Raw genomic sequence first — 21,721 nt, forward strand, 5'->3', positions numbered from 1 at the left:
CTCTCTCTCCTCCAAATCTGGCGGCCGACGAGGCGAGGGACCGGCTGCCGATACCAGGTCCGGCTGCGGCGGCGGGTGTCGCGCCCGGGCGTCGACAGACACCGGCAGAGGCTGCTGGCCCAGATCCGGTGCGGTGCTGCCTGGGCGTGGCCGCCAGCGCGCGGATCTGCCAGGGGCGGCCAGATCTGGGGTCGGCCACGGCAATCCATCGCGTCGCGAGGGCCTCGGACCATTGGTGCGCGAGGGGAGGTGCGGCGACGGCGGCCGCGAAGTCCGTCGCGGCCGGCCCGATCTGCTCCTCGCCCTCCATCTCCCCGAGCGCCGGCGTGTGACGAGGCTGCTGGAGCGGCTGCGTGTGGTGAGGCCGCCTCGGTGCCGCTGCAGGGATCGAGCGGGGAGCTCCAACGGCGACCCTCGCACCGCCGACGAGCTCCCCGCGGACGGCGCGGTGTGAGGTAGGGGGCGCATGGCCTCGGCAGCCGTGACCCGCGAGGCTCCTAGCTGCGGGCAGGCCTGCACGACGATGGGCATCCTGGTCGCAGATGCAGCGGCTGCGCGGCTCGACGACTAGACGACCCGGAGCCCGGTGCCGTCGGGTGACGTCAGGCGAGGGAGCGGTGGTAGTTGCGGCCGCCCATCTTGCTAAGGTTGAGCAGAAGCTCACAGCGGCCGTAGCGAGAAGATGCCGAGGCGCCCGCCCATCGAGCTGAGCTCGAGCCGTTCTCGGTAAAGCAGGGTCAATACCCCATGGTGATGCTCCGCCTACCGTCGTGCTTGTGGAAAGGATTTGCTTGGTGAGTGGGTAAGGCAGTTGCTAACCACGCTGCCACCCAAGTCAACCCTCTGATGTTGGATTGCGCCCAGCAGGGGCGGAGCTACAGGGTATGCTGCATATGCTGCAGCATACCTTGTTTTTCCACCAAGGTAATTACTATACATACATATTTTATATAAAGAAAAAAGAAAATGGAAGCGAGAGAGCAGGTTGCAGGACAGCAGAGGAGGCCGACTCGTGCAGACTTGCGATTCCACCGTCAGGCCCACGCGGCCCACACGGATTGCGACCTCCTCACGCAACGGACTCCAGGTCTCCAGCACACGGCAGTTCGGCTTTGTCTCTTCGTGCGGCTTGCGGCGCGGCGTACAGCGTGCCCTACCCGGAATCTGCAGACCGCCGACTGCTGAGACGGAGAGACGAGACGGAGACGCCATCACACGACGGCAATACTACTTAGTCGATTGCCAGCCGGAAGCAGGCAGCAGCGAGCCAGCGGCCAGTCCAGGCATCCAGCAGCAAGGCGCAGGCCAATAATCGTTCAAGATCTCGAGAAACACTGGCATCTGGTGAATTATTTGTTCTACGTTCTTTGGCTTTTATAAAAACATCTTTATTCGTGTATGATTTAATTACTAATTGCTTAGCCCTAAATTATAGATTCATCTAGCACGCAACAAGGTGGAGGATTTTACCCTACAGAAAAGTCGATCTAGATTGATCTTTTGTTCTGGACTCGTATCATGTGAGTGATTCATAATCACTTGTGTCAGTTCAATCGTGTACAAGCACAATTTATTTAATTGTTTGGTGTTGTGTTCTTTGTAATATTTAAACAGTTATGAAGAGAGACGGGAACATTGCATCTCTTTTTCAGAAGCATGAAGCAAAGAGGAAGGCAGCAGCAGCTGCTGCTACTTCTAATCGTTCTTCTGATCCGGTTGTACCTGTGGTGGAAGAGCAAACTCGTGAGAGAGTAGTTGAGGAAATTGAAACTCATATCCTAGCACCACCACCACCGCCCCCACCGCAGCCGTCTTCTGTGCCACCAGTTTATGACATCAATCGCCTTCCACAAGATCCAGGTGAAAGACGTCCCATTCTTAGTTATCCTACTAATGATCAAGATGCAATTCGAAGAGCATATATTACTAAAGGTCCATTCAAGCCTTTTGCACATGATTTTCCGAAAACAAAGATTTCAGGAATAAATCGTCAATTCAATTATTGTTGGATGTACAATCATGAATGGATTGAATATAGTATTAAAAAGGATGCTATATTTTGCTTTATATGCTACTTGTTCAAGAAAGGCACAGGGTCAGAGGCATTTACTATTGATGGCTGGAATAATTGGAATATAGGAGAGAAGGCACTTCTCAAACATTTGGGTTCCAAGTCACATATCGCAGCTCAAGAGAGATATATTGGCTTTACAATTCCCAAGGTAGCAATTGATTATAATATTCAGAAGTGGAGTGATGAGGATCTTCGACTTTATAAGAAAAGGTTGACTTATTCACTTAGGTGTATCAAGTTTCTTTTGCATCAAGGTTGGCATTTCGTGGACATGATGAAAGTAAAGAATCTAGCAACAGAGGGAACTTCATTGAACTTTTGAAATTTCTTGCCGGAAATAGTGAAGAAGTGAATAAGTATGTTTTGGAGAATGCTCCAGGTAACTGTACCTTAACTAGCCCAGACATACAAAAGCAAATTATTCACTGCTGTGCCCTAGAAACTAGAAAGAAAATAATTGAAGAACTTGGTGATGAGCCTTATGCAATTTTAGCTGATGAGTCTAGTGATATATCACATAAAGAACAACTAGCTCTTTGCTTGCGTTATGTTGATAAATTGGGAAGGCCATGTGAGCATTTTATTGGAGTTATTCATGTAGATGATACTACCTCTTTATCACTGAAAAATGCAATTGAAGCTTTACTTTTAAGTCATGGCTTGAGTTTGACTCAAATCCGTGGTCAAGGATATGATGGGGCTAGCAACATGAAAGGAGATATTAAAGGGTTGAAAACATTGATCATGCAAGAATCACCTTCTGCTTATTATATTCATTGTTTTGCTCATCAACTCCAATTGGTTCTTGTTGCTGTTGCTAAAGGAAATACTGATTGTAGCTTCTTTTTTGATCAAGTATCTATCTTGTTGAATATTGTTGGAGTTTCTTGTAAGCGCCATGACATGCTTAGAAATGCAAGGCTTGAGAATGTCAAGAAAGCACTTGACTGTGGTGAAATTGAATCTGGAACTGGATTACATCAAGAGATGGGTTTGCCTAGACCTGGAGATACTCGATGGGGATCTCATTACAAAACCATATGCAGCATCATTACTATGTATGAATCAATCCACGATGTACTGGTTGATCTTGGGGATGATTCGACATATAAGGATGATTGGACCAAAATACATTTTGTGACGGGAGCATTTGAGACCTTTGAGTTTGTTTTCTTTGCACACTTAATGTATATTATTCTTGGATACACAAATGAGTTATCTGAGTGTTTGCAAAGAAGGGAGCAAGACATTCTTAATGCAGTATCACTTGTTAATGTGGCAAAGAAAAGAATGCAAGAATTGAGGTCAAATGGCTGGGATAATTTTCTTGAGAGGGTCACCTCGTTTTGTGATAAACATGGTGTTGATGTTCCTGCTATGGATGGTGATTATGTTCCTTATGGAAAATCAGCAAGGAAATCTCGTGCTCGAAAGCAAACCAATGATGACCACTTTAGAAGAGAAGTATATATTGGCGTCATTGATCAAATAAGTCAAGAACTTGATAATCGGTTTGATGAGATTAACATGGAGTTGATGTCTTGTATGGCAGCCTTCAATCCTTCTAATTCATTTGAGTCTTTTGATGCACAGAAGCTACGCAGACTAGCTAAGTTCTACCCAAAGGACTTCTCAAATAATAATTTGCTCAGACTTGAATTGCAGCTAGATAATTATATTGATGACATCAGGAAGGATGATAGATTCAAAGGTCTAGACAATATTGTTGACCTCTCATTTAAGCTTGTCCAAACAAAGAGGCATAAAGTGTATGATATGGTCTATGAGCTTCTTAAATTGGTATTGCTTCTACCTGTGGCAACAGCAAGTGTTTAAAGGGTGTTTTCTGCAATGGTTTTAGTGAAAACAAAGTTACGAAATAAGATGGGAGATAGTCTTTTGGATGATTGTCTAGTCACTTTTATTGAGCGAGATATTTTCTTTGAAGTTGATGAAGATGATATAATTGAGACATTTATGTCCTTTCGGAAGCGTCGAATAAAAATGTCATTATAGTAACGTTGTAAGTCTCTGGTACTCTATGCATATATTTCAATTATCAGTTTGGCTTTGAAACTATTTATATTGTATTTAATGGATATGGTTTCTACTTTATCCATGAATTTAAACCTTATTACCGAATTGGTAAATGGATTTACCGAATTGTGTATCATTTTTTTGGATGCATACCTTGACCTAAAATCCTAGATTCGCCACTGCCAGGAACAGCCGTCGCACAATAGGGCGAGACAGGGGCCCTTCCGCTGCGTGCGTGCCATCCCCGGTTCACCACCGGGCTGTCACGTGTTCAGGCGTCCGTCGTCGGCTTCCCCTGCCGAGGAGACCCGACTGCGTGCGCGCTCTGTCGTGCCGTCTGAAGCTTGCATGCACTGCAGATCCCAGATCGTGCACCCTTCTTGAGTGCGTCCGGTGCCCTGGAAAGCTTTGCGCGTGAGCACCGCCGGACCCCAGCTCATCATTTGTGTTTCTGTTTCCGGTCCCGAACCACCCGTGTCCCGAAACACATAATTCGGAGAAGCCAATGACTCCAATTTTGTGTTCAGATTTTAGAGTTTTTGTTCCAGTAGAAAGGAAGAGATTCAGGAACTGGGAGCTTGGAGACAATGTCAAAAAATAGAGCATCTCAGTGAAGAGAACATCTTAGTCTAGCCCTACAGAGGGAAAAAAAATGCCATGCTCGTCCAATTGTTAATTTCTTTCCATGTGTTCATCCATTGGTGGTCTAACACATGGACTTCAGAGAGCACGCATGGATGAGCAAAGAAGGTTGATACGCACAAAGATGGAAAACAGAACAAACCATAGTTATTTCAGAAAGAAAACGGCATCACAATTCAAATTTCAACGAAGGCTTCGTTCATCGCGCAATAGCCAACACTCGATCCAAGTTCATAACCATCTAATACGACATTGCACATATGCATCATGTACCTGATTCCCAAATCCCAACAATGCACCTCACTACAAACTTTAGCATTGAGCAAAGGACTCTGGAGATCCAAGCAAAAAAACATAAGCAATTGAGATATAATCACAATCGGCAATGGCAAAGGGTAAATCACATGAATACATGATTACTGATTTTACTTCTCAACATACTTCAGGATATGAGCACTCCACCATTTGAACTTGAATGTTCCAAGAAAAATCATGATCAATTGAGATCAACCTAATCCTGATTCCCAAATCCCCAACAATGCACCTCGTTGCAAATTTTAGCATTGATCAAAGGACTCCAGGGATCCAAGCAAACCACAAGCAATTGAGATATAATCACAATCAGCAATGGGGAAGGGTAAATCACATAATTACTGATCTTACTGCTGAACATACTTCAGGATATAAGCACTTCACCATTTGAACTGAATGTTCCAAGAAAATCATGATCAGTTGGGATCTATCGATTCACAGTCATCGATCACACAAGCGAGTAAATCAACAGGCTGCTAGCAGCAATGCAGAGACCACACATGCAACGACACGACATGGAACAGGGCAAACAGCAGAGTCAGAGAACAGAGCAGACAGATGCAAAACGGAACAGAACTGAACATGCTAATTCCCGAAGCAAAACATCATCACCAACAGAAGTTCCATCAAGATTTCATTCACCATGCACAAGTGCCGAGTGCGGTACATTTCATCACCAAAAACCCATCTCTCATCTAACAATGAAACCGCAAGCTGAAAATCCTACTAGTTACTAAGAAACTCAGAAGAAGAAAACGAACGGGCTCACGCATCACTGCCCTCCGCCGTAGCCCTGAGCAGCCGGGATCGTTGCAGAGGTCATCGCTGTAGAGGCGCAGTCGCCGAAGGGTTCCCCGATGTCGCAGCTGCCATTCACCTGGATGGCGGAGGCAACGGCCACCGAGGCGGCGAGGTTGGCGAGGTGAAGGCGGGGGAACGGGACGTAGATGCCGTGCACGGCGACGCGGGAGTTGATCACCGCGTCAGGTTCCTTCACGGGTATGTAGTTGATCCGGACCTCGTCGGTGGCGGATCCGGCGCCGCGGGTGATGACGAGCTTCTGGTCCTCGCCGTCCAGGGTGGGGAGGATGGAGCCGGGGCGGAGGCGCAGGAGGTCGGCGCGGGTGAGGCGGTGCCCGGGGACGATGTGGAACCGCACCGCCGAGACGTAGCCGTGGCCTCCGCCGGTGAAGATGGCCTGGTCATCGAGCGCGAACACCGTCAGGTTCGCCAGCTTCTCCAGTTCGGCGAACTTGACGCGCATGGCCAGCGCCACGAAGCCGAAGCCGCTGTCGCGCAGGCGGGATATGGCGTCGCGGATCATGATGCGCACGATGGAGGCGGCGGTTGCGGCGGAGGCGGCGGCCGATTTGGCGCTTAGGTGGTGGTGGCGGCGGCTGTGGTGGTGGACTTGGACCTGGTGGTGGTGGTGGTGCGTGCCCTCTATGCAGGAGGCGTGGGAGAGCGGCGGGACGAAGCCGCGGAGGCCGTGCACGACGTAGCGGCCGTCGTCGTAGAGCTCAGGGTGCGAGATCTCGACGCCGTCGACGTACAGGCTGGCGTGGTGGACGGAGAAGGGCCGGTGCTCGGCAGCGACGTCGAGGCAGAAGCCGACGGAGGCCGACGGGAGCTTCACGGTGGGCGCGGCGGTGAGCTCGGCGTAGGGGAAGTAGCCCAGGGCCATGTGGTCGAGGAGGAGGTGGCGGCGCGAGCACCCGGGACAGGCGGCCTGGAGGAAGATGTCGGGGGCCGCGAAGACGGTGATCGCGCCGGGCCAGGTCGCGACAGACGGCGAATCGGCGAGGAGCGTGGCCGCCGACGCCATCTCGTTGTACCCCAGCGACGCGAGCACCTTGGCGAGCTGCTGCAGGCCGAGGTCGTCGCCCGAGGACGCCATCCCCGCCGCGGCGCCGTGGACGGGAGGCGGAGGGCTCGCCGCCTCGGGGTACGGGCTGGGGAGCGGAAGGGTCGTCGTCGTGGTGGCGGTGGGCTCGTCGACGGGTGGAGGAGCGGCGACGGCCTCAGGCGCGGACCACCTCGCGTCCCCCGCTTGCGGCGCGAGGGGAGGCAGATCCGCAGCGGCGACGAAGGAAGGAGGCGGCGAGGGCGGCTGGGGCAGGTCGAGCGGCGTCTTCGGTTCCGCGTCCGCCGCGGCCGCGCCCAGCGCCGCCATGGCCTCCTCGCCGGAGGGCGCCTGGGCTGCCGCCGGGGTGAAGAAGGGCTCGAGGACGCGCAGCGACTGGCGGTTCTCCTCCGACTCCGACTCGACGCGGTTCTGGTGCATGGACGGCGCGGTGTCGAAGCGGGCGGTGGCCGTCATCGTGGACGGGGAGCGGTGGTGGTGGCCATGGCCGTGGCCGTGGTGGTGGAGGAGGTGGGCGTGGGTCCCCGGCACGCCGTGGTGGTTGTGGGAGGCGGCGGCTGCGGCTGCGGTGGAGAGGAGCAGAGAGGCGAGGAGGAGGGAGAGGGGGAGGTGGAACGCCGGAGCAGCCATGGCTCCAGGCGAGGAGAGGCGGATGTGCGGGGTGGCAAAGGCAGCTGCCGAAACGGAATGGGTGGTGGGGTTATAAATGGCCGGAGCGCCGCTGCTGACGGTGCCGTGCCCGGACGTCCAAACGGGCCGAAATGCCCCTCCGGGTTCTTGGCCAGCAAGTAGATCAATGTGACGGAAATGCCCCTCTGGTGCTCTGGTATCTTCCGTTTTGGCGGGAGAATTCTCAGATACTCCGTATTTTGTTGATGCACTGTCTTGCGCTTATCCCCTGCTCCAGCTGTGTACTGTGCTTTTGCTTTCGGTTACTGCCATGTCTGTGTTATGTAGCGTACACTTGTTCTTCATGGACCTAGACTAGTGCGGTAGAAATGCAACGTAGAGTCGTGCTGTGGACACACCGCCACCGCACGGCACGGGTGCACTTGTTCTTCATGCACGGGTGCATGGGTGTTTGTTGTACCGAGCAATTAGCCGCACAGCTTTATCAGTAGAGAATATGCTTTCACATGTTCTTTATTTTGAATGGGCATACGCTTGAGATTTTGGATTAACTTTGAACTGGCGCCTTGTTTCTATGGTACTTTTCATGTTGAAAAAAAAACATTGCCAAAAAATATTTGGAGTAGGCTGCTTTTGAGAAGTTTTATCTAGTTTTTCATTTGGAAAGATAAAGTGGGCCGTACAAATGAACGCCAACAGTTAAAAAAACTCAAAATGCCATTGCTTCTCTTTGGAGGATTACTCCCTCCTTCCCAAATTGTAGGTTATTTTAGTTTTTTATTCATGATATTATTATGCATCTACATATAATGTATGTCTAGATGCATAATAATATCTATGAATCTATAAAAATCAAAATAACCTACAATTTGGAGCGGATGGAGTAGTAGATGAGATCGGTCTTGCAAAATTGCAGTCAAAGGCTACTGGACAAAACTCCTTAGAGCATCTCCAGCAGATTGATCTTTCCCTTTCCACTTTATCCTTTGATAGGGGAATCCCCTTTCACAATTTTAATTTATTGGGGAGAGGTGCTGCAGCAGATCCCCTTTCCCCTTTCTTTTCTCCTGACACGTGGGACCCACATGCCAATGGGTAAAAGGCTATTCTTCTTCCTTTCTCTCCTCTCCCTCCTCTCTCTCTGTTTTCTTGCGCCAGCGCCTGGGGCACAACGACGGCATGGCCGAGGCAAGGCCCAGCGCGGGTTGACGGGAACGGCGGCACCCCAATTAGGGCTCGCCGTGGGCGGGGGGACGAGAGGCCGGCACTCGGAGTAGGGCCCTCCGCGGGTAGGTGGATGAGGATGACAGCGCCGGGGGTAGAGCATGCCGTGTGCAGACGAATGGGGGCGGCGGCGCCCGGGGTAGGTCTCGCCAGCGTGGGTGGACGGGGATGGCAGCGGCCATGGCAGGTCCTGCCATCGCGGGCGGACGGGACGACGAGGTCCGTGGCAGTGTAGAGGGCAGCCCAAGCGAGCACTGGCAGCGCAGAGCTCAGGAACGGCCCGCGTTGGCAGAGGTGGCGGTGCGACGAGCCGGTATAGGCGGGCGCCGTGGAGCTTAGGAATGGCTGCCGCGTTGGCGGAGGCGGCTGCGCGACGAGCTGGGACAGGTGGGCGGCGGTGCAAGGCCGCACATCGGACGGATATGAACAAGAGATCGCACGGTTGGAAAGAAAATGGAAGAAAGGAAGAAGGAAAGGGAGAAGTGTGGATTCCCCTCTATAAAGGGAAGAGGGAAGAGAGGGAGGGGGAGGGATAACAGGGATTAAAAAAATGGAAAGGGGAATTGAAAGGGAAACTGCTCGAGCAGAGTTTTCTCCACTAAATCCCCTTTATGACTGAAAAGAGGAAAGTGGATCTACTGGTGATGCTCTTTCCAATTTATTTTATCTCAATTCCCTTTCTTCCCCTCCATCTTCCCTTTACAAAGGGGAATTCACCCATCTCCCTTTCCTTCCCTTTCTCTCCAACCGCACGATCTCAAGGCCACCAACACATTTGGTCGTTCGTGCACCGCTCGCCTGGCTAGCCCTGAGCATCGCTGTGCGCCGACCACTGGGTACAGCCCATGTGTGGCTCACCTTGCCCTGTTCGCCGCTGTTCGCTTGCTCGCCCGCGGGCCGTGCCCTAGCCACTGATGCCATCCGTCCCTATCCCAGCCATCCACTCGTGCTGGCGGGCCTTGCCACCCCGACCTTCGCCGTCCGCCCGCGCGTCTGCTAGCGTCGGCAAGCACTGCCCCTGTTGCCGCCATCCCCGTCTGCCCTGCGGGGTGGGGGGCTTGGCCAGACCGCTGCTGCGCCTCGTGTGCCCAGTCGTCGTTCTGCCGGTCAGGCACCAATGGAGAAGAAGAACACAGGGAGGAGGAAGGGAGAAGAAAGAAAGGGAGAATGAAGAAGAAGGCCTTGGGTGGATCCCATGTGTCAGAAGAAAAGAAAGGGGAAAGAGGAAAAGGGATCTGCTACAACACCTCTTCCTAAAAATCTAAATTGTGAAAGGGGATTCCCCTGTAGAGTGATAAAGAGGAAAGGGGAAAATCAATCTGCTGGAGATGGTCTTATGGTTCCATGATTTAAGGTGGGGAACACGGACACACGGTGTTTCTTTGAGCCTTCAACACTCAATTTTTGGACCCCTACAGTGTCCCACACTATGGTCAATCCTTTCTCCTTTCATTCTCAACAACCTTTTAGGCCCCGTTTGGATTCTATGAATTCCAAAGGAATGCATTCCTTTGGAAAGGTTACTTAATTTTGTGTTTGGAATGAAGGAACTTTAGTTTCCATTCCAGAGGAACGGCTCCCCTTCGTGTATGAAACATAGGAATGGAAAATTCTACCCAAAGCTCTTGGAAATTTTTCCTATGAGCTGAGAGTGTGTGGGAGCAGCTAAACGTTATGTTAATCTTGTGGTTGTCAAGATGTAGGTTGCTTAAAGAGGTCGGGGAAAGCTGGGAGAAGCGACACGCTCCATCTAAGCCGCTGACCAAGGCTCGCCAACTCATATCCGGTACGAACGTCAGCAGCAGCTCCCGTCCCGTTCACTGCTGAGGTTCGTAGACAGGACGGGGACACACCATGGAGTAGGCCAGGCCATGCGTAAGTGGCCCACACAACACAAGAGCCATCATACAGGGAGTACCAAGTCCACGACGGGCCAAGAGGACAGGACAAGGAAGTCCTTTGGTGCAAGGCCGCCCCGAACACGCCACGACTCCCGACCTTTGAGGTCGGAGACCCCCTCCATTTCTCAACATTATCACCCGGTCCCTGGCCTATATAAAGGGAACCGGGCCTTCCTTCTCTCTCTCTCGCAATTTCATTCACACACACCCACGCAATGCACGAACGCTTGCTTGCAAGCACCCCGTTGTAAGCCTAGTGCACTCGATCCAAGGAACACGACTCCTGCCGAAACTGAACGTAGGGATCTTCCCGAACCACTATAATTCCTTGTCTCTTGTGTGCTAGCCATTGGAAGTGAGGAGAGCGCGGCATACAATCACTAGTCGGCGGTACGAAACACCGACACCAAGAGTTGTAAATCCAAGACTTTTAAGTCTTGTGAGACCCTCCAACCGCGTTTGCGGAGTGTCCACCGATACATGTGAAAGGGAGGAGAGGCCCTTGGCATTTTTCCTAAACTCTACCATGTGAAGAGGGGCGGGGAGCATCCGAGAGAGGCAAGATGGAGACACACTTACGCATAGGGAAGGTCCGTCGGCTATCCTATGGAGTTACTTAACCGGGGAGCATATGCCCTTACGCGGGTATTCCTTGGAGAGGGGTTCCCATAACAAGGACTAGTGGAAAGATTTATTTTCTAATACCTCAGTAAAAATTGATGTGTCGGGTGTTTGCAATCTCTACCCCTTTTACCTTCCAGATTTCTTATTGCACTTACATTCCATGTTTAACTTTCCTAAAATTGCCATGTGTAGTTTATAGAATTAGAATCCTAGGATGCAAAACTCGTTTGGGTAGAGATAGCAACACATAGAAAAACCTATGTACATTTTGAAAATATTTTGGACTATATTTTTATATGTGCTTGGAACCATAGTTTCTAGAACACCCAATTCACCCCATTTAGGTAACATGTCCCTTTAATTGGTATTAGAGCTCGTGGCTCGTATTTTGACCCTTGGCTTCATCGCCATCGATCAAAATGACATCCGAAGAGGTTAGTGATCTCGCTAGGCCTCCACATTTTGACAGTGCTAACTACCCCTATTTGCATGTTTGCATGTCATATTTTCTAGAGGTGAAATGCTCATATGTTTGGAAGATGAAAGAAGGGACGAAATCCCTAACTCATCAAAACAACCCCATGAAGGCCGATGAAAAAAAATTGCACCTCAATGCTATTGCTCGGAGTTTAATCTTTGAATCTCATAGCATTAATTTGTTTCATAGAGTGTATGAGATTTCATTTCAAGTGCAATTTTTGACCCACCAACGGTGAATAAAGGATTGCAATTTTATGGAAAAGAAGTACTACATCCTTTTTACATATGTAGCTATATGCAACATAAAATGCTCCTCCCTCGCGAAAGTGCCTCTAGCCTAGCCAAATAGCATGAAGCAGGTTCTGGTTTAACTTTGTGTGGGAGCAAATTAAACTCACCTATAGAATAAAAAAATATATAAAAAATAAGTTTGAGCTTCACCTCCTTACTATGGTTCTTCCTTATGACATGATTCTTTCGTTTTGTCTATGTTTAACATGAGTTGATAAAGAACTTTGTTTCTTTCCTACCATTTCTATCTCTACCAATACAAATGGATTCTAGTGGGAAATAAAAAAACCTGACCCATTGGGAATGACCTCTCCGAAGGCATTGTTTGTAATTAAGGTAGAAGACGACCTTGATCACGAGTCAAGAAAATTTCTGAACCTCGGCTTGGGCTGGCGAGGGGATTTTTTTTACTCCAGTCCGATAAATTTGCTTCCTTTTGAGATTTCTAGTGTCCATGCCAAACAAACCTGTAATGGATTGGAGGTACGGGGTCACTCTCTCTCCAAAGTGAAGCTTGAGCTATCTCAACTCAACGGAGACAACCATCTTCGAATACGTGTTTATAACTTTATCTCAATCAATTTTGGTGGAACCTGTTTATGACTTTCCCTCATAATTGAACGCGCGTGCAATCATAAACTGCAAATTACAGGTTTTAACATTTTGTTTTCTATTGTTCAAATGAGATACAGACGTCAGTGGAAAAAAGGGGTAAAGCTCAGGTAAAAAGAAAACGTAATCGATAAAGCAGGAAAAATTCAGTTTCGGGAGTTTTTTTTTTGCATTTTTCTATCGAAAAAAATCCCGCTCCATTATCCTCGCTACCAAACACCAGAGAGCTCCCGCTGCGCAGCCCGTACACTCCACTGCCACCATGCTGCTCCTCCACTGCTCCCCGCGCGTTCATCTCCACCGCCTCTCACCAACTCGCCGCCTCCCCCTCGCCTCTTCTTTCCCTCTTCCCCGCCGCCGCCTCCGCCGCTCCACCGCTATCCACGCCGAGCCTGATGCGCCGCCGCCGCCGCCTTCCTCCGCAGCGGAGCCAGAGCCCCCCGACGCCGGCGCCGTCGACGCCGAAGGCGAGGGCCCCGTGGAGCTCCGCGCCCCGACGCTCTTCTCCACCGACGACAATCCCACCCCGCTCCAGACCGCCACAAGCCTCCTCCTCACCGGCGCCATCTCCGTCTTCCTCTTCCGCTCCCTCCGCCGCCGCGCCCGCCGCGCCAAGGAGCTGGTAATGCCTCCATCGATTCCCTCCTCCCTCTCTATCCCTCCGCACGCACTCTCCAACAGAAGCCGACGCGTTTCTTGGCGTGGTTGATTCGTTGCCGCAGAGGGTGCGGTCGAGCGGAGTGAAGAAGCCCAACAATCTGACCGAGGAGGCCCTGGAGGGGCTCAGGATGATGAGCGCCTCGCCGATCGAGACCGAGAAGCCGCCGTCACCCATCCAGGCCCTGCTCGGTGGGATTGCGGCGGGGGTCATCGCGCTCATCCTCTACAAGTTCACTACCACCATAGAGGCCTCGCTCAACCGGCAGACCATTTCCGACAGCTTCTCGGTCAGCTCTTCATAATCTTCTTCTTGTCGCTTCTTTGTTCGTTGAGTGCTTTCATTGCCATTATCATTGGCGATTTTAATGTCAAATTGGATTGTACCGTGCTTGTGATAGTTTGTTTTGTTAGAATAAGAAATTAAGTAAGAATGCCAACCAATATTCAGTGAGAAAGACAATTCAACTAATTGTTAGATAGGATAAGTGCACTTTATTATTTGTGCCTGACTTTGGATGTTTTGGAGTTAAGCATTTTGAATATCCTTTACTTAATATGTTTCCGTTGTTACCCTACCTGAGCAGTGAGCACCAGTTTTAGTATTTGATTACTAGTGGAGTCACTGAAGCTGCGAAGGGCTGTGTCATGCCATCTCATAGGCATAGTCCAATTTTGGATGCTTCAATTTTATTTGTGTCACTGAATTTCAGAGCTGATTCCACATGCCTGTAAAATTAAATACAATTTTAAGCATTTACCTGAAATGAGTTTGATACGTATGTGCCATCATGATGAACATATATACATAGCTAGGAGTGGAAATTTATGGAACACCCATAGTTACTTGGTCTTCGTTTTGTAAAGTGCCATTTACCTTGGTTGGCCTAATTTGAACACATGCCAAGCACTAGAAGGCTTTCCAGGCCTCCACTGTCAAGAAACATGGTGGCTACGATACTTAGCATTTAAAAAATATCCTATATATTTTCTAAGCTAACCACGTTGGGGAGAAGAGCTGGCAGAGTTCAGCACTACACCAGGATACAGATGTTTAAAACAAGAAAGAAGGATGGAGGAAAGAAGGAATTTGATCTTCTTGGCCTGGATGTCTCCATATCCTTTTAGGGACGCTGCAATTTCCTCTAGTAACTGTCAATGAAACCTAGTTAAAAAGTAACCGAACTGAATATTCAGTCTTAAACACCCCTTGGACTGATTCAACAGAAAGATAAATATGGTTAGAAACATCAAGTTGGATTAGCAGCTCCGCATGAAGTTACAAGTCATGTGATTTTAATGCAACAAAACACAGATATGGACATGGGTTCTTTCAACCAAGTCTTTGCATGCCATGAGTTTCTTGCTTTGATGTTCGACAAGAAAGTCCACCTTATAAAGTGCTCTCTACCACATGCCTAGGAAATGCGGGACTCAACCATGCATGCTTTGCAGTTTTCCATATTGGATAAAATCATCTCATCTCGTGGGCCAAAAAGACAACATAATGGTATCGAGTTAGAAGAAAGCTTTGTTTCTTTTTGTGAAAATGTATAGTTTATAAGTTGAGAATTCAAATTGACGGTTCTTTCTGCAAAGTGTATGTTTTTTTTTTGGGGTAGTGAAAATGCTTCAACTCTTTCTGTGCAATAGAACAACCAGTTTTGGTACTGGTTGCTGTTTAATAGGGGAAATGTTGTTTGTAGAGTTATGGTTTGATGTGTTCGGCATCCACTGCTGAAAACAACCAAAAGTCAATGAATCTTGATGCTTGAAAAAATGTCTCATTGTAGGTGTAGGAACTGGTGAGGTCACTATGATTGCTTGAACTGTACTGTCATGTTAATATGGTATATGTTCTTAAGAGATGACTGAAGTATGTATTCAGATGCCGTCTATTGAAGTATGTATTCAGATGCCATCTACCTAGCGTAGTACCGTGAGGGCCTGTTTGGCGGAGCTCCCGGAGCAGTCCCAAAGTGATTCCAGGGGGAGCTCTGCCAAATGGCAGTTTGCAGGGTGATTCTGCTGGAGTAATTCCCTGAAATTAACTAAAATGCTGGGAGCTAAAAGAAGCCACCTTCTCCTGATTCACTTCTTCCTTAGAGCAGAGAATCACTTCCAGGTGAAGCTCTACCAAACAGACCCTTAAACATATGTCTCAGGTCATCCTGTTGATACATTGTATGTTTGTACGAGGTCTCTGAAGTTAAATATTGTATGTGGATATCATCTAACATTAGACATGTGTCAGTTTCAGTGAGGTTTTTGGCTTTTGAAACTAGTACTGTCCTTTCTCTCTTACAATCATGTGCACCATACATGATACAGTGCAATGTATTTTGTTTGTAAGCTGTTATTTTCAGTATGGTTATAGCATAACTAAAGTGTAGGGTTTGTTATAGCTATATCACGCATTATCTAATACAATCCAATATTATATTTTTTCAGGTTCGTCAGATAACAATCACAATAAGGTGTGAATCCATCTATTTTGCTATTTGTTCTCACTGGCTTGCCATTCCTTGCTCTAAAAATGTTGCTCTTTTTTCAGAACAATTATCACTGGGCTTTGCTACCTAGCAACTTCTGTCTTTGGAATCAATGCAGTGGGGTTGATTTTGTATTCCCTCCAACTCACTTTCCAATCTATCATGGATGATGACTCCAATAGCTCCTCTACAGGGAAGATTAGCGAACAATCAAACACAAGTAACAGTGAATCAGCTAGTAGTGACTTGCAGCAGATATCTGACAAGAGTAAAAACTCAGCAGAGTAGCAGAGTTGGCCGTGCAATGCAATAGCGAAAACCTGAGGGTACATATAATTGGACAATCATTGTAAGCATTCCTTTTTCCCATCTTGAGATAGAACATAGTTGCGGATGCAATCTCAATTAAAAAGTCACAATTAGGCTAGTAATAAGATATTAAATGAAACTCCAACATTTTGATCTGACTTGCAAAGTAGTACTTGTTACATTCTCTGCAAGATTTCTGATCCCCACTGGCCATCTTTACTTCAGGGGTTAGGACTTTTTTGTAGGAAATGTTTCTAACAACGTTACATTATCACACTTCCTTGCTGTTAGAATCTCTCTTTAAAAACTTACGGTGCTGTCTTCCAAATATTCATAGGTGTATGGATAACAGGAGCTGTCAAGCAAAGCTGGTGTTGCGAAGTGGTTCGTGTGCCCCACAAGGCTGCTAGAGCTATCAGGCAACTGGGCTTAGTTTCTTCCAGTATTCAGGTGTATCAATCCTCATCCATTTGCAAGCTGGAGGCTCTCTGTTCATCACTTGGTGCCACAATAAAAAGGCTTCAAGTAGAGTAGTCATTTGTTTAACATTTTATAAATCTTCTGCTGTATATTTTGCACATTTATTCTCACTATGAACAAAGAGGTTTCTTTGGATTTTTAATCATTTTTCAGTAGAACAATAAAGGAGGAAATGTCTATGTTTCCCTCCAGTGGCTAAATCGTAGACAAATATTGGCCCCGTTTGTTTCCGCTTATAAGCGGCTTATTGTGGAAATAAGTGAGAATCTCACTAAACGTTTTGCTTATTTTTACCGATTCTCGCTTATGTGGTAAGCTGCTTCAGAGATTTGAACTACGAGAAGCGAAAAGAGAAAATCTTTGTTTAAATTGTAATCCAAGCGTGGCTTGGAGAAGCGTATCCAAACAGGACCATTAACTGTTCAAGAAAAAAAAAATCTGTTGGTTAACTGCATATTGAAGACAAGGGTTGTTCTAATGAAGTATTTTACATCTTGATTATCTCAGCCATTAATTGCGGATCAGGATTAGATAGCATGGCTTGCACACATTATACTATCCTTCATGCATAGTATACGAGGGCATGTTCAACAGTTTAGATAGCTACCGTCTGCAAGTGCTTTAGAGATCATGCACAGACAACAAAACAAACAACTTATACAGTGGCTTGTCTATAAGGCTGTCTGTGTAATATTTAATTTGTGTATGGGCAGGTGATGAAGTATAATTTGATCTTTGTATGCTATTTTGTTGCTTTTTAGAAAACACAATGTATTCAAACAAGTCACTTGAAATTTTTAGAAGCATAAGTATAATATATATTTATAGCAACAGATACTCGGAATACATACATAACATGAACAATACAAATTTAGTTAAACTAATTGCAATAGAGAGCAGCTACACCATGACACTAGTTAAAATAGTTTGAAGCTGCCATGCAGAGCCTTAGCTAACACCATCCTTCGTCTGAACAAAGCAACAATGACAAACAATTAACATGTTAGGAAACATTTAGTAAACAGCTAGCCGACAGTGAAAAACAATTCATGTGTGCAATCATCCTGGAAATTAGAATGACAGCTTGAAGAACCTATGGACCAGCAATCAACCATCAAGTGAAAGCATTTTCCTCGTGTATGTGATCAGACTTGAAACAACTACAATCTACTGCATTTGACACATTTCTACTGAATCCCTGGTGCTCTATATATGTATCAGAAACATTTGACAGATATGGCATGATACAGTATGATCATTAATATCAGAGATTAATTAAGAGAAGTAGCAGATTGCTTACTGAACCCACAACATTGGTTACAGAAAATGTCCCTTCTATAAACCTGAAAACAACTTGCTGTCACTACAAATCTAATCCAAAATTTAGTATACGCTGAGACTTATCTGAACTTCTGTGGTATGCGACACTGATAAATAATAGGCAGATTTCTAGCTGCAAGCAAAACTATGTTTTTGGGCAACATTGATGCATGAAACAAAAGATTAACCATGTATATGAAAACTGACGTTATCCAACTATTTTATGAGTGTCAAAAAATCATGGGGGTCTTGTATTGGTGGTTCTTCCTGAACCAATTGACATACAACAAAGGTAGCACGAGCAACGTCCAAGTAAATACAGAAGCTAGTAAGGTCAAACTCATGAAAGTTAATTTCTTCGTACAATTAGTTCAAGAACCAAAGCTTGAAGAGACATAAATGAAGGGACTGAAGTCTTTCGTTTCAAAAAAGGGAATGAAGTGTTACCATCCTGCTACATCTGAATCTTGAGGACGCCACCATCAGGGGCATCGCCAAAGGCAGATCGAGGCCCCGAGCTAGCCGCTACCATCAGGGCACCGCCAGCTGCAGATCGAGTCCCTACGCTAGCCGCCGCCGCGCTTCTGTGTCATGGCCGCACCCTTCCCGCCCCTACGCGGCCGAGGCCTTCCATCCGGCACTGCCGCCGCATCTAGCATCGCGCCGCCGCCGCTACTCATGTCTCTGCAATGGAATCCGGAGGGGAAAGGGGATGGAACAGCTCTGGAATGGCATGCGTGGATGTTGATTTTGCCGCCATCAGTGGAATTGCCCCCGCCAAAACGAAGATGCCGCAGCAGATCAAACCGACCCGTCGTTGGTTGGGAGTACCCCGTACAACGGCCCTCGCCTTGTGGATTTTTGGTTTGGGAGCACGAGCCCCGTCCGTCACCTAGCCAGGCGACGGCAACTCTCTCTGTCTTCATTTACTTTGGTACACGTAAGCTAAACGTGGTAACGTGGTCGTAAACATGCGAGGCATTATAGGTCTTTGGCTTTTAACACTTTTTAACAATTTCCTATCCAAACACTTACGTTAAAAGTGAGGTGTTAAAGTTTAACACCCCATTTTTCATAAACACATGGAGAGGATGTTAAAACTTGCTAAAGGTGTTAAAAGTGGTCCTCCTCTCCACTTTTTCCCAGGTTACCCCTTCTCTCTCCTCCCTCTCTCTCCGCCGGCTATAAATGAGGGGGCAATGGAGTCATTTCCCACCAAAGATGTTAAAGTTTAACACATCATCCAAACACCCTAATGTGTTAAACTTTAGCACTCTATTTGAGAGTGTTAAATTTTAACACAGGGTATCCAAACAGGCCCGTAGCTTACACGAACTCTATTAGAGCAGCTCCTTGAATTCTGAAATTCCAAGAACCACGCAAACAAAAACCTCGTTCAATTTCAGATTCAAATTTGAGAATGGCGCATTGTGTTGCAAATAAACACCACCAGCAGAGTAAATGGTAGAATGGCACATGCACTCCAATCAGGCATGGGCAGCACATATATCATCGTAGAAAGCCGAAACTTGATTGATCAGCTAACAAAGCATGTCCAGAGAAGCAGATTGTAAGCAATTTCAGGTGTTCAACTAGCATTTAGCAATGCGAGAACGGATAGATAACATTTCAACAAGCAGATGTACTACATTTCAACAAGCAGATGTACTACTGGCTACTGGTTCGTCACTCATCACTTCTTCGTTGCAACACTGACTCAACGAAATCAGACATCGTCGTCAATGCAGGTTACGCAGAAACCTGTAGCGGACTCCTATAAAAACTAAAAAGACCATGCCGAAATGCTACGAAAGGAGGAAAACGTTGTCGCGCTCGGTTCGCCGGCTCGCGTGGAGCTGCGGGCTGCGGCGTGCGGACGATGTGGATCACTGGGCGCTACGGCGACGCTTGCAAGCCCCGGCGCCATTGCCGCCTTCAGCCTTGATCACCTGCGTCCCGAGCTTCCTCTCGTACGCCAATGCCTGCCGTGCCTCGGCGAGTTCCCTCGCCTTAGCCTTGCCCAGCTCCTCCTCCAGCTTACTGATCTTGCCCTTGGCCTGCGCGAGAGCTCTCTCCTTCGCCTGAAGCTTTGAACGAAGTGCTTCTCCGCTCGGTCCACCACTAGCAGCAGCAGACGCCGTTGCCGCCGCTTTTTTCTTCTTGGCTGGGGGCGATGGATGGACACGAGATGCCTCCGTCCCTGCACAGTGCGCGTACAAAACAAGCAACCATTTCTAGATCTGTACTGCAAAATTTCTGTTCCCCGAATGTGCCTGTACATGGACTAGTACGTACCGGAACACGCTGGTACGCGGCTGATCTTGGCGGCGACGAGGTTGCTCTCGGACAGGTACGTCTTGAGGTCGACGACGCCGTGGCCCTGCGCAAGGCGGCGCGCCACGGCCGCCTCCGCCTCGGTGAGCGCCGGGTCGCTGTTGGCCTCCTTGGACGGCGCACCCCAGCGCACGGGGCAGCGCCACGGCGCGCCGGGCGGCGGCGACACGAGCAGGAACTCCTCCTTCCACGTCTTGGTGGAGTTGGGGAGCCCCGTGAAGAGCGCCGGCACGCTCTCCCTGCCGCGGAAGGAGTACCAGCCCTTGGCCTTGGGCAGCGGCGCCAGGGCGAAGAAGTGGCGGAACACGGGCAGCGACGGCGCCCCCGCGCCGCGGAAGTGGCAGAGCACGGCGAAGGCGACGAGGACGCGCCAGCCGTTGGGCGCCAGCTGCGACGGCGCGATGCCGTAGTGCGCGAGCGCGCCGGCGACGAAGGGGTGCAGCGGTAGGCGCATCCCCGCCGCGAACGCCTGCGCGTGCACGCAGATCGGCACCGCGGACGCGGCGGCTCCGCCCCGGCCCCTGGGCTGCGGCGGCGGGTCGCACGCGGACTGGGAGGCGCCCGCGGGGATCAGGCCGAACCCCTCGGGGACGCCGTACCTGGCGCGGAGGCCGGCGAGGGACTCCTGCGTGCGTAGCGTGGAGCGGAACTGCTCCGCCGCGGGCCAGGAGAGCGCGGTCCCGTCGTCTCCGTCGTGGATGCGGCGGCCTCCCGCTCCTCCCCCGCCAGGTGGCCGAGGCTGCTTCGCGGGCTTCACAGGCTTGACGTCCTCCTCCACCACGCCGGGAAAGCTGTAGGCGGCCTGCTGGTCGCGGCGCCAGTGCTCCACCACTGCCGGCTTGACGTCGCCGTCGTCGTCGTCGTCGAAGTAGGGGTCGTAGGAGTGGACGTAGCGGCCGTAGGTGGAGGCCGCGGAGGAGGTGGAGTGGTACTGGTGCCACGACATGGCGGCGATGAGTTCCTCCTGCGGAAGGGAGGGGACGAGGGGAGATCGGGAGTGGGGAGAAGAGGAGGCGATGAGGCGGCGAGATTGGTGGGGGTTAACGTTAGTGCGGGGGCGGTTTGATTTTGTGCCTTGGGCTCCTTCCGGTGGAAGATTGGTGTCTTTGGAAACCGATCGGCAGCACGGATTGGCTTCCACGGGAAGACTGATGGCCTGAGGCCTTTCGAGTTTTGACGGAGTACATATCCTTTTTCTTCCTAGAGAAACTTGCGGCTCGAAGATATTCTTGTTTGAAGTTTGAATTTTGAAATCGCCTAGTGGGATCATCGACCATCTGAACAGGGTGACAGTGGTAAAGGTGTGGTCACTATAACTGCACATAATAAATTAATAATACATAATGTATTTTCATGAGAGGTGGGTTACGTTAAGAACACTCCATCAGTTTCAAATGGTAGGTTATTTTAGAATTTTAGATGCATAATTTTTTATGCA

At 49.0% G+C, this 21,721-nt stretch overlaps 3 protein-coding genes and 1 pseudogene across 3 annotated transcripts; 2 read left to right on the plus strand and 2 right to left on the minus strand.

The window, feature by feature from the left end:
* The first annotated feature begins 1,616 nt into the window (after positions 1-1,616).
* Positions 1,617-4,090, plus strand: LOC117854204 (uncharacterized; annotated as a pseudogene).
* Positions 4,091-5,673: 1,583 nt separating this feature from the next.
* Positions 5,674-7,978, minus strand: LOC117866089 (uncharacterized). Its single transcript, XM_034750294.2, has one exon. The coding sequence runs from the start codon at positions 7,557-7,559 to the stop codon at positions 5,838-5,840; it is 1,722 nt and encodes a 573-aa protein (XP_034606185.1). The 5' UTR covers positions 7,560-7,978; the 3' UTR covers positions 5,674-5,837.
* A 4,925-nt stretch (positions 7,979-12,903) lies between these two features.
* On the plus strand, positions 12,904-16,916 carry LOC117862684 (uncharacterized). The gene is made up of 5 exons (XM_034746187.2): positions 12,904-13,313; positions 13,414-13,638; positions 15,800-15,825; positions 15,903-16,189; positions 16,487-16,916. The coding sequence occupies exons 1-4, from the start codon at positions 12,954-12,956 to the stop codon at positions 16,126-16,128; spliced, it is 837 nt and encodes a 278-aa protein (XP_034602078.1). The 5' UTR covers positions 12,904-12,953; the 3' UTR covers positions 16,129-16,189; positions 16,487-16,916.
* A 2,498-nt stretch (positions 16,917-19,414) lies between these two features.
* LOC117862880 (uncharacterized) lies at positions 19,415-21,413 on the minus strand. Its single transcript, XM_034746432.2, has 2 exons — positions 20,245-21,413; positions 19,415-20,149 (listed from the first exon to the last, which is right to left on the minus strand). Exons 1-2 carry the CDS (start codon positions 21,227-21,229, stop codon positions 19,836-19,838), a joined length of 1,299 nt encoding a protein of 432 aa, XP_034602323.1. The 5' UTR covers positions 21,230-21,413; the 3' UTR covers positions 19,415-19,835.
* Positions 21,414-21,721: the final 308 nt, after the last annotated feature.

The sequence above is a fragment of the Setaria viridis genome, chromosome 1, assembly GCF_005286985.2.
Source record: "Setaria viridis chromosome 1, Setaria_viridis_v4.0, whole genome shotgun sequence".
Classification (NCBI taxonomy): Eukaryota; Viridiplantae; Streptophyta; class Magnoliopsida; order Poales; family Poaceae; genus Setaria; species Setaria viridis.